The sequence below is a fragment of the Pieris napi genome, chromosome 16 (genome assembly GCF_905475465.1).
Source record: "Pieris napi chromosome 16, ilPieNapi1.2, whole genome shotgun sequence".
Classification (NCBI taxonomy): Eukaryota; Metazoa; Arthropoda; class Insecta; order Lepidoptera; family Pieridae; genus Pieris; species Pieris napi.
Window position 1 is genome coordinate 8,539,648 of NC_062249.1, and position 14,042 is coordinate 8,553,689.

General features: G+C 33.9%; 1 protein-coding gene across 1 annotated transcript in view; it reads left to right on the forward strand.

Annotated features, from left to right (window-relative positions):
• Positions 1-4,250: 4,250 nt before the first annotated feature.
• Positions 4,251-14,042, forward strand: part of LOC125057394 (meteorin-like protein) — a 33,613-nt gene continuing 23,821 nt past the window's right edge. Inside the window, exon 1 of the mRNA XM_047661061.1 lies at positions 4,251-4,516. Within this exon, the coding sequence (XP_047517017.1) occupies positions 4,422-4,516 (95 nt within the window). The 5' untranslated portion in view covers positions 4,251-4,421. The remainder of the gene's footprint in view (positions 4,517-14,042) is intronic.

Here is a 14,042-nt window from a genome sequence, read left to right on the forward strand (position 1 = left end):
TAATTGTCAACATCACTACAGCCCAAGTTAACATCATTAGAATAATACCAAACTATCGCATTACCCGTTTTTATACTTCTAACCATTGTTCCAATAGTTTACATTATTTTCATACACATAGCTTTGTCATTTCCGATGAATAGTACGACGTCAAACATTGACGTAAGGACACACACAAGTTGTGTTTTGTTTCGCGTCTTTCACTGATAACTTTGTTTAATTAGAATTTCATTTTCTTTTATTTATTTCTATTTAAGACATGACATAATATAGTTCAAGACATATAATAAAATGATGATTATAAAATAAACTAATAGGACAAGTAAAGAGTAGGTACACAAACACTTAGTTCCTTTCACTAAAAGTACCTACGTATTAAAAAAAAAACATTGAATATGATATAAATCTATAGTATTTAATATTAAGTTACTTAAATATTAAAAATCAGTGGCGCTACAACCTCTTTTAGGTCTGGGCCTCAGATTTCTGAATCTGTTTCATGATCATTTTTAACTATAGTCGTATTTTTAATTAGACGAAGCCAACTGACAGTAGCTAATGTCACTTTGTAAAATAATGTTGCCATATTTAAAGTAATAGTGATGCGTTCAGTTCTTGTTCAATCAGATGAATGAACAATGAGTGTGAATAGTCAATCATTTCAAACAATAAAAGAATATTATTTCTATTTCAAAATTGTATAAAAGTGCTCTGATATAAGTTAGGTACTAGTACTATGTAACTACAATCAGTTTTTTGACGTCTTATTACAAAGCGCGGCGCGGCGACTAGTGCCATCACCGATCATTAATTCAGGGGTTTTTACTTTGTCACAACACTATTTTTATTTCATTAAAAACTGACAACACCGTAAACGTCAGTTGATATCGTCTAATTAAAAATTCGACTATAGATCTTTTTTCTCAACTTAAATATTATGATATAATAAATTAATTAAACTGCTCGACAGCAAATAAATTACGTAAAATTATGTTAATATATTTATTGTTACATCATAATATGTGTGTCCGATTTTTTTTAATTGATATATAATTTATTCAATATGTCGAATAATTTTCATACACGACCTCGATACGTTAATACTTAAAAGATGAAGTTTGTTTTTTTAGTTCAATGCGCTAATCTCTGGAGGAAGACTGTAAGGGTATTTCAGAAACAAGACTGCTCGAACTGTGACTTGCGTATGTCCAATAAAATTTTGACGTATAGAAGTCAGACTTAGCGCTTAGGCTGCGGCCTCGAATTTCGCGGGCAGCGGGGCGGCAGCGGCTGCGGCGCGGGAGCGAGGCGGCCAACGCATACCTGTTCTCGAAACCAGCGGGCAGATCGCGCGGCACTATAGCGGTGTAGTGTTGTGTTCGTGGTTGTGTAGTCGAGATATTTGTTTTTATTCGCGAACGAAATGTCTAAAAAACGGCGACAACATCTTTTTGATTCAAATTTATTCCTAACGCTCGATTTATTGTGGGCAAAAATATGTTATATGCAAAAATATAGTTCCATATGGGTCTCCTTTCAAAGATTTCTGAAATAATTTGCTCTTGCACGTCCGAGGTCATTTTGATACGTCACAAAAAATATGTACAGCACTATACTACAATGCATACGCGCAACGCGGGCGGTCACCGCTTGACTGGATTGCGCCGCTCGTTACCCGCGCCCGCGCCGCTGCCGCGCCGCTGTTTTCGAGAACCGGTCCATTTGATTGTACGCATAATATCCTGCCGCTCCCGCGCCGCGGCCGCCGCCGCCCCGCTGCCCGCGAAATTCGAGGCAGCAGCCTTATTAGTCTCGTCTCTGAATCTTATTCTAAAAACAATAGACAATCACGCTACGAATTAACTCGGCCTTAACACGGTCACGGAGCAGAACTACTATTCTACAATTTAATATACATATATGTATCTGATATCACGCATACCTTTATAACTTTACGCCTAAATAGTTCGTTGTCATTGAAAATTTTAAAATGACATATTCATTCATAAAGCTAAAGCAAAAATATTGTATTAAAAAAAATTATAAATCACTTCCGTCCTGTCTTTTCGGCTGTTCTCCAGATTCAAAGGTAAGCTAAACGCCCAAATGGGATTGGTTTTTCGGTTGTCGTTGCTTCAGCCCGTAGAGTTCCACTTCTGGAAAGCCTCTCCCCTAATTTCTAGTACAACTTGTTCTCCACGTTCTCCATCAGCATCAAGTCGTCTGACCGCCGTTTTTTTGCTAACCGAGGTGGAAATGTATAGACTAAACCTTTAGCAGGAGTTGAAACGCCAAGTTATGTAAACTATGTTCGCGTTTAATAATTTGATCAAAGAGCAAACTCGCGTCAAGGAGCAAGGATATAATTATTATATAAAGGGATAGTGTACGGTACAAGAATGAAATTCTTAGACACGGGTCAAATGAAAGATAAGGAGCGAATCAGGGCTTATACAAGCAAAGTCGGCGACAAAGCGGTTATCTATCCGGCGAACAAACATGCTCTATTGATTTAGTTATCTCAGAGCAAACATTGCACGATGAATCCACTTACAAAAGGACTTTATACTTTAAATTTATTCTATCCTTTTAATTATTATATTTATTCCATAGTTCTAAACTTAGTGCTACAATAAAAACTTATTATAGTAACTATGTATATTTATTTTGTATCATATACATATAAGGCTCTACAGTCTTGCTAGGTCTGGACCTCAGATTTCTGGATCTGTTTCATGATTATTTATCTAATAGACAAGTAGGTAATCAGCCTCCTGTGCCTGACACATACCATTGACTTTTTGGGTCTAAGGAAAGCGTTCGATGAAATGATAAATGCACATAGACAGAAAATCTATTGGTCACACACAGCTGTCAAACCTACGACCTCAGGGATGCGAGTCGCACGCTGAAGCCACTAGGCCAACACTGCTCTTATATTTTATATCTTACACATTTTACAAAATATGTTGTAGTCAATTGCATGTACGAGACAATGTTTTTTAGTACTAGCTGCCACAGCGAACTTCGTTTCTCCTTAATGTGATTTTACTTAGCCTACCTTTTTAGTACATACCAATATTCGTTCGGTTTCTGGAATGAAAACTTTTTAGGTTTTTTCTGTGAATTTTTCTCTATATATACCTCAGAGTTCAAGTCATAAGATTTTAATTAACAAATAAAAAATAGGAGTTGATTGTACAGGGGTGACAATTAAGGGTTTTAACTTTTATGTATTTTTGTATGTTGTATCATAAAAAAATAAAAATAAAATTTTTGGGGTGGGACCACCCTTAATATTAAGGGGGATGAAAAATAGATGTTGTCCGATTCTCAGACTTACTGAATATGCATAAAAAAATCTTAAGAATCGGTCGAGTCGTTTCGGAGGAGTATGGCAACGAACATTGTGACACGAGAATTGTATATATGTATTAGATTATTATTATCTGATGCAATTTACTAACAATATAATTTATATTTACAACATTCTTAAGCACCTAAACTAATTACTATCCATTGTAAAAATAAATGGAATATAATGATACAGCATTAAACAAGCCATTATAAGAAAACTGCAAAAAATACCATCATTTATACAAAATTACTAGCATTAGGAAGCGTAAGCTTTGACCAAAAGATCGTAAGCTATTTAGCGATGTTAAAAAAAACATGCGAAGTCACGGTTAAAAAAGTACGGGTCGGTACTTAATTACCTACTATAAGAATTTGGCTATCATCTTTCTATCTTCGGAATATGCTTAAAAATTTTATCTCTGAAACAATAATTGTATTTTAATTTCAATTTTACATGCGTTTTTAAAGACGCGCTCGTTGACTGGCAAAACCAAAGACTTGGAAGCATCTTATTATGCTAAGTACCAGTAAGCGCACATTATGAAAGCTTATTAATAGCTCATTAAACTCGATTTAAGATATTGAAAATGCAAAGCTTTTGGCTTTATCTCGCGTTAACAGTAAGCCCATATTATAAACGAAAGAGCTTTACAAATCTTTCCCGCCATTTCGTAAAGCTTAAATTACAATTCGAAAGCATTTAAAGCTAAATGAACCTTAAACAGAAGGAATAAAAGTTCCTTTTGAACGATCGCCATTGATTGATAAGAGAGAGAAGTAATGTCGTGTTATACTTTTTCTACACCTCTTGAACACAATCTGTCTCTTTCGCTCCTACGTTACTGAGATAGTTTATTTCATTTTTTACTCTAGACTATAGGATTCGTCCATTCTATAATGTTAGTTTTCCGTACATATCGTGGCTGGTCTGACGTTCGCTCAATTTTTGACGCGGCCACTATTAAAAAACTTTTACTTTGTATGTTTTGACAATAATAATAATATAGTGATGTGAAAATTACGTGGGCGAAATTTAAGTAATTTAGATTTCGATATTTTTCAAAATGGATACGCAAACGGTATTTTGGACTCTTGTTTTGGTTCTTACGAAATTTGCGGAGGCGGGAAGTATTGGTGACCAGTGTGATTGGAGTGGAAGGTACGTTTTCATCTATTTAAAAGTTTTTAAATATTTTTATCTAATTATTTACTAACGAATCGCCTTTGATTACTAAATAATAATTTTATGCCGTATTATAAAATAGTTTTGTTTTTTTTTATTGTTTATGGCCTGTTTATAAGATATTTTAGTCGGATTATAGAATAAAAAAATACAAGGTAGCGCTACTTATGGTGTTCTAACCTAAATATCAAAGGATTATAAGAACTTTAAACATTCATTCAAGAGTATTAAAAATATTAATCTGGGTTTGGGTGACGGCTTTGTATTGTTCTTGTGTTTGTTGAAGGTGGAAGCTAAAGCTATCGAATTATTCTTTATCAAATATTTTAAGATTTAAACCTTCTTTATAGAATAAAGGCATTTAAACCCTTTTACGAATTGTTTACTATTGTTTATTATTGTTTTATTTGACTTCGATTTTTTGTTATTTTGTGCTTGTAGTATAAAATACAATACTGAATAGGACGTTTCTTTGATACGTATTTAATTCGTATAAAATATTGTTTTCTATTGTATTTGTCAATTAGAAATACGTAATCATTTGGCAGCTAGAACAAACTTCAGACTAGTAATTTTGTAAAATAAATGATTTAAATATAGAATTCCAATTATCGTTTTCAAAAATAAACTTTTGATTACCATATTTAAAGTCGCCGTAAAATCTCAAATGATTTCAAGAATTTCCATTACGATCCCGACCTCAGGCGATACAAGTCATTCTCGCTGCAATTTGCTAATGCCTGTCTGCGTGATCAAAATTGGCATTAAATTGATGTGGTTTTATTTTGCCGAATAGTTTTTTGCCTTATTGACATTCTATGACTGAATATTCAATTTGCACAAAGTGGGCTAATCGAATTCAGAATGAAAGTAATGTGCGTGCTGATGTTTTAACAATGTTGCGTCTGACGGTTTTTATATAATTAGTGCCCTCGTGGCTTCGCACGGCCGGACACTTTTTTAATATTATAGATTATAGCCGATGTTACTCAGGAAAACGTGTAATGGTAAAATAATTTCGAAATCTACTAGGTTTTGAGTTTATTCGTTACAAACTTCCTATTATATATGTATAGATTTACTATTATTAAGAGACGACGACGCATGAGCAAGTACAATGTAGTTGATCTACAACGATATATAGGAAAAATTTGTTGGATTTTTAAAGATAGATTTCAACTTACTTTCGAAATAAATCCCTGAATCAGGTAGATAAAGAACTTAACGTCTCGATAGTAACTTTTGTCTTGGTGGCAGACATTATTGGGATTTCATTACAAATTTCTTATTCCTAGTCAGCGAATGCCTGAATTAATTATTGTCAATGGTGCAGATATAACGCCAGTTTCGTTGATGAGGCAAGAAGATCCTTTTGTGATTACTTACCTGCAACTGTGATTACAAAAGCTATAGGTATAAACTAGCAATTCATTGAGGATCCAACAGTACTTTTGAAAATGGCTATTGTTATCAAACGTTATAGTTGTATCTATGTAGAATTAAAATGTGTGTTAATACATATTTTATTCCACCAGATCGAACGACTTGCTCCATACGGGAGTCTTAGCACTAAGTCTCGACTCCCTAAAAACATTTGTACCTATTCATAATATATTGAGAATACAAAAAAAACGTTTAATTATAATAGTTCTGCTGTCTTCGAGCACATCTCGATGACGTCATGTTTGTCATTATAATAAAAGTAATTATCTAAAACTCTCCGGATATGTTTAATAGGGGTGAATGCGGAACAAAATCAACAAGTATTTCCCAATGGGGTAGGGAAACCCGTGGGAAAAATGTTACGTCCACCCTCACATGACCCTTTTAGGGTGCGACCATTGTTTAATTCAATACATTTATTGTGTCAATTGTTTGAGCTTTGAGTTTAAATATGATTCCGAGTACTATAGGTTACTTTTAGGCTTGTCAAAAACGCATTGGCTTTTGACAAACGGAAGTAATAGTTCCCGCTAAGTCGTTTCTAAATTTAAATATTTTTTTATCTTCTACGAAAGACAATAGCCTAAAACTTTATTTTATTTGCAGAAAAGTTAATTCATTTATAAATTTAAAATTTGATCTTGCGATTTTGTGACGACCACAAGCAAATTGCTAACGAAATATTCAAAGATAAAATCGAGATAAAAAAACAAATCGAGTGTCAATGTACCAGCATCATCCGACATGCATTGTGGGACTTCAAGTTCATACATTAATATTTATTAGGGAGGGATACGGAGGGGAGCTGTTTATTATAATATCCTCCTATTATAACGCGTTCGCACGACATGCATTCACTGATTGATAGGCATAGCCTAAATTGTCCGCAGATTTTTGTCCTTTTATCCCCTCGTGCCTCTTACCGTAGAAATCGTTTGGTTCTAATAAATCGTGTCTTAATACTAAATAAAAATACGTATGTGTGTGTTAAGTCGAGAGGTGCAGAGTTAGATTACCTACATAACAATAATTGTTTAGGGTCGATAGGCACAGAAATCACGTAAGCAATTTTAATAAAAATACCAGTGTTAGTGCACCATGAAGGTTTTTTAACTGATAATAATTTAAATTTTTTTCACCAGACTAATTTATGATACTCTTGTCAAGAATCTGTTAGTTCATGTTTTGTGACAGAAATATTTAGGGTTCGCGCTGTGCGTTTTAGTGGCTTCAGCGTAGCTTTTTTCTATATTCCTCGGGTTAATAAACTAAAGTGTGAACGTTGTATGCTTGCTTAAAAAAAGCGGTGTTGTAAGGTCCTTGGCTCATCTACATTCCTGCTAGCAAATCTGCGCATAGTCATGCGTTATCGTAATGATTCCATAGAAGGATAGCTCTGCGTATCTGTTTAGTAATGGTGACTCTTAACATATTTTATACAGACTGGTCTCACCTAAACAAGGAGTGATGGATAAGTACACGAGCATTTGCACTTTTCTACTTAGTTTTATTATGTAAACGGATGTTACTTAAGCAGGAACAGTTATTTCTTGTTAATGTTTCCTAGAACAAATGATACCGTACCGAAAAATACCATTGTTCGTTCATTTTTAATATTCGAACATTTATAATTCTAAAACGTAAATAAAACATCTATCGCGCACATTTAAAATTTGTCTAAATATTATTCCACTTTCCACTACCAACAGTTCTACGGCTCGCAGAATATCTATATAAAAACAGCTATTAGAACCGCTTTCTATAAAAAATCTAATATCTATAGTAATTACGGCAGTTGATTTGGTTATAGAATATTTTATTAAAATAAAGTATTGACATTTGCATGTAAATGCTTTACTCATTATAAATGCGTAATACGAAGCGATATGCGCAGTGTGAAAAAATGGTAAACAGATAATTTGTTTGAAAACTATTAAATCTCTTGGCGCCGATGTAAGAAAGTGCATTAGTCCCGACTCAACAATAGGTCTATGCAATGGCCTCCAATAGATAATAGACGACGCGATGAATGTTGACAATTGACATCATGACTAGCCTTTTATTTGATAAATGATTTTTTTTTTTAAATTGCCTGTGGTATAAAAATGTTTCTTCTCGTGCCGCTTTTAAAATTAGAATTTGATTGATGAATAGCTGAATAGTTATTATAACGTATTCGCTCTTAAAACTATGATTTCCAAATTTAAAATTTAATTTGCGTTTTCTTAATTTGCGTGGTGTGCAATTAAATTTTTTCACTATCATCTTTATCGAAGCTTACAACGGAAGTGGTGTACGCATAACGTCATGCGGTAATTAAAAGATAAAAATATGCCATGAGAATTTTTTGCGATCAATTTTCAGAGTGACCTACATACAAAACCGCAAATAAGGATGTCATTATCAGTAGGATATTCGTACTATACAATTCTTTCTAAAGCTAGTATCTGCCGGAAGAATTTCCTCATTCACCATGTGTTTTCACTATCATCATACCGATTCGGCGATGGGATCGTGGCGTCAGGACATTTCACATGGGATGAGCCTGGGAACACCACGCTCCGGTTCCACTAACAGAAAACATTCATCACATGTTGTATGAAATCACGGTTATTTTTAAGCAACGATTGTTTTTATTCGTTCGCCAATTGGGGCCAATCAACGACACGTGTTCCGTTGAGACGCTTGCCTCAGTCTATTGAGCTTGTTGAATCTGCCGTGATATACTTATATGAATACTGCAGTCTTTAGAATTGGTATTAAGTCTCATTGGATTTTGGAAGTAGTCTAGTAGTATGTGCACACTTTTGTTATAAACATCAAATAGATCACTTTCTGCATTGTTCGACGATTGCCTTTTATAATAATTAATACTAGCTGTGTTCTACGGTAATTCGATCGCAGCACGATGTTATATAGATGTTATTTTTTTTAATTTCCTATAGCCTTTGTTCAACATAACGTAGGGTTCTAATGGTGAAATATTTTTTAAAAATTCCTGTAGTTTCAGAGCCTATGCAATGCAAACAAAAAATCGAATAAACCCTCTTTATGATATTAGTAGTAAAATTGAGTTCATATGTCTCCGACGGATAAAAATATTCCCAAGGTACTCGAGATAGAACTATTACCGTACGTATCTTATGACTGCAAGTATTTTTATTATGTACTTGAAGCGCAATCAAAGATTAAATGTCTAGTCAACAGAAAGGGGTAACTCAATACATAAACACATGATTCACTTAAAACAAGAATGTAATATGTACCAACGCGACACATGTAATTTATGACTTTTTTGTCGTTGATTAATAGTAACGATTTTGACCTACTTCTTAATTAAGGGGATTGAAAGAGCTTTATTTGCATCGATCGCGATATTGCAATAGTTTTGAAAGCAAAACATTGGACAAATTTATTCACCGTTGCAAAAGAGTACACAGATTTCTAACTATGTACTAAGAAAGTAATTTATCGGTAGTTACATAAGCTATTCAATTGTAAGACTAAAATTTATAAGGCTAATATGAAGGTTGTAGTCAAAGGTTCTTTGAATGAAACATCAGCAATTAACAGTAAATGTAGAACGGCATTGTATCGGCAGGTCAGATGAAGGCGCTCTTTGTGTATTGGGTGTTTATTTTTTCAATTCGTTCTCGGAGACGGCTATCGTTATATCGGTGCTAATTACAGTGGATTGAGGTGGGCCACTGGCCCGTAATTAATGCTTACATTCTATGACTTCACTATAAATTTTATAACGCAATTTATAATTTCAGTGTATGGTGAGTTTTAAAATGTATTGGTAATAAATATACCATAATATGTTACTCAGAGATTAAGTTGCTTTGTAACGGTGAATGAATTTTTGAAATTGGTCCGGTAGTGTTTGAGCTTTTTCGTTACAAACATACAATAAATATAAATGCTTTCTCTGTATAATATTAGTGTATGTTTGCAAACGCAACATATAAAGTCCCTATAACCTGCTCAGTGTGAAATAAAATAATATGGATATTTAAGCGAAGTGTAGTGTATTATAAAAAAGGTAGAAATATTCTAAAATAGAGTTTTCGGCGAAAAATTTGGTATGCCAGATAAGCGGGACTCGTTGAATAATGTATAAGGTCTAAGCGGTTATTAGATGCGCGGGCGCAGGCGGTCGCACGAGCTGCATTTTAATGCGCCTCAATCTGTTCGTCACTGTTATTAATTCAACAAAATCTATATTAATAGTTTATAGGCACCAACCCTTTCCGGAACCATGCTGTGAATTAATAAGTTAAAAATTTCTATTGTTTGGATCGAGTAAAAAAACGTCCAAAAGGCATAAATATGCTTATTTTTTATCATACATTTCTTAGTAAGGAATAAATCTTATATATTTTCTTTCACATTATTTACTTAATATGCATCACTAATGAGGCATGAGTGTAACTTGATGCGCCAGCGCATCGTCCGATGCACAAACCGCCGGCTTGATTGCCTTCTTGTCATCCATCATACGTCTAGAGGCAAAAGCGATCAATAAGCAAACAAAAGGACCCGATATAGCCCGGCTATATTACCGCCATAATTACTTACACTATTAGTTTCTGAGTACGAACCGTTGGATCAACATTTTTAATATAAAACCTCTTTCACAATCGCTTATCGGGATATGTTAAAAAAGGACTTAGTGGTCTGGAGACCGACCGATTATAATGCAAAAAGAGCGGGTCGTTCCATAACCGATTGCAAATGGCACTCGCCCGAGGGCCCGCTCCGCCATTTAAAGGCTCGCAATCTTGGCAAGTAAAAAATAAAATATGCAATTTCTTCAGAGGTCCACTCTCTATGTGTTTGTACTATGGATGTTCGAAGCCCAAATTAGAAGTATAAAAAGCGAGTCGTCCCTTTGAAATACCTAAGCGTATCATATAACCTTTTTTCGTCTGCGTCGCCTTAAGTTCATCCCTTTTGTCGGGAGCTCTCACTTTCAAAACTTTCCCGATTCTTTAATTCGAGTCTTCAATACTGTTATTGTTTGTTTTTAAATAATTTGGTTTTGTAATCGAATTGCATTTTTTTTATAAAACAACAAACGGGTTACAGGCTCACCTGATGTTAAGTGATACCGCTCATGGTTACTTTCAATGCAGCGGGCTCGCGAGTGCGTTGCCGGCCTTTTAATAGTTGGTACGCTCTTTTCTTGACCCTAACTCGAATTGGTTCGACGTCGAGGTGATACGGATGGTATTTCGTATTTTGCCTCCACGTTCGATGATGAAACACAGCTGCAGGTATTAAAGCAACTCCTCTGAACATTGTCATTGCATGCCTATTCATAAAGAGTAGAGTTTAAATGGTGGTATATGAGTTGTGACGATCACCATGTCCGGTATGTGTTCATATTTCCATACGTTATCAAGACAGAATGCCATAAAAGTAAACCGAGACAAGTTTTCGAGGTTATTTGAACCGATAAATTTAAATTATAAATGCGTTGATCCATCAGAGAGAGCCACATAAAACATACAGTTTGCATAACGAGCCAATTAACTAAAAAACTGGACCCATGTTAATTTTTAGCAGCGTCGTTATCTATATTTGATGTTTTAATATTGAACGGTTTTATAAAACTGTTATCGATTGATGAATTTAAATAAAATTAATTAGTTAAGACTAGAAAGTTATCTTGAAATACTAAGAAAAAGCATTGGATGAAGCTTTCTTAATTAATGCACCAAATTCAATATGCGAGGCGAAACCAATACCATCGGCAATCAGGCAAAATTCATTGTAAAACATTAAAAAGATATTTGATAGTAAAACAATTTTTTTTAACCCTCCATCTTTTAGTCGATACCAACTCCGGGGAAACAAATACAGATAATACAACTTTTTCTACAGCTGTGATTCTTTTTGACATTCAACACCTTTTGTCTTCATTCACCGTGACCACGCACGCTGTAAAGCACGGGAAACGTCGGTTAAATTTAAAATTATGAAAAATAATTGTAAATACATAACTTCAATCCGGTAAAAAATTGTTTTATTATCAAATGTGTGAAAGTTATGTCAATAAAAGACAATACTATTAAAAAGATATTTCACACAAACAAAACATTTTGAGGCATTTGCTTAAAAACAATGGATAATTATGCTGTCATAATGTCTTCCTGACAATGTCCAGCCAGTCCAGTAACTTTCAATCTCTTCCTGTGGTCCAAAGTCAATCACTCCTTACTTCCTTTTAATTTTCGTGTCCATATTTTCCAATTGAGTGGACACAGTTGCGTCCGCCGTGTAATAAAATATCGACACACGCTGATATTTGATATATTCTGGAAGGATTCGCTGTTTAATAATTTCGCAACTTGCCCCAAATTAAGATGTTATAGCTTCTGAACACAGATACAATTCAACTCAAATCATTATAATTATTAAGCCTTTATTGCTGACACCCAGTATAATATATAAATACTTATTTAAATAACATAACCTAACTTAATCTGATACATAATATGACCCGTTTTTGGTAATCAGCGTATCCTGTGACAAATGACTCTTCCAGCTGCTTCCATACTTTTATGATGAGCTCCTCTTGTCCAAGTTGGGCCTCCTATTCGCGTTATATCGTCTGCCCATCTCTTGTCTTCCTCTTTTCCCTTTTCCATCTCGTGGTTGCCATTCTGTAATAATTTTTGTCATTAGCTAAGAACAGAGTATCTATAGTTCCCTGCACGTATGTTGGAAAGGAGTTTTGGATATGCGCTTCGTATTTGCGCTCAAATACGTTCCGATACTAATAGTAACATTTAATAACAAGCAAAAATAATTGCCATATGCATATATATTAAAGGTAAAAATCTTGGTTTTATTTTTCAGATCATTTTGTTTTTGCGGAGTAAAATTTTTAATACCCTCCACCATCTTAAATTACTTTTATTACTATAAACAATCAAGGATTATAAATCTTTACAACGTTCTTGTTTACTGTAAATTGTTCTTGTTAATAAATTTAAAGATTATACAGTTTATTTTATTACATAATAGCAATACTAAAGAAGCATTTAAAAATTTCTATTAAGATAATATCGAAGCATACGTTTAAGTTATCATTGCATTAAGTGTTAATAGCCGCTACTTAACTGTCAAGATTTGTATGCACGGAAAAGTATGGTATTGAATATTAATAAGTAATATTTATACCAGAAGATAACTTAAGTACAACAAGTAGTTTATACGTTTATTCTAAATTTAAATTTTGAAATATTATATAGCTGATGCAAGCCGAAAGTGTGGCATTAAGGAAAGTTGAGATATGACAGCGATAAAGCATAGATCACACTTAAGATTTAGTAGCTTTTAGAACCGGTCAGTTAAAAATAAAACGATCACGGGCTTTTCACACCTCCGTATTTGAGCCGCGATTTAGCGTTCACGCCTCGTGTATACTTACCCCTAAAGTTCGCACCTTCGATACATATCGGGTATATAATATGTAAAGTTATTTCTTGTGTATATTTGAAAAGCTGCGTTCTCAAGAGTGCACTTTACACGGGCGTGGTTTGGTGTGTGATTTTTATTAAATTTTTATTTCCCTTTTTTCTGTGCTAGTGAGATTATCAGTATACTGTGATTTAAACACGTACTTGAGAAGATAAATGTATATCAAGTTATTTTGCTTTTCTTTTGCCAATTCTATAATTTATTTTAAATCGTATAGTAACTATTTTTTTTTTAATATGTGTTATGTGAAAATTATTTGTAAATATACTATAAAATAATAATCGTGATATTAATAATTTCTTTATAGACAATTAGGTTTACAGTACACATTTAATTATTACCCCGAATATTTTTTATATCAAGGTGTCGATCGTAAGATAAGGAAAAATCCTAGACAAATAACATCGTCGATTAATGACAGTTGTCATTAAGAACGGGTATTGTTCATGACCAGCTCTTAGTTGATTTTGGACGATTACGGTCCCCGCGTGACTTGATTGTTGTTCTCCAAGAGAAAGTCGGCGTTGCGTGTTGCTTGCGAGGACAGTTTTTTGTTAATCATGAAATT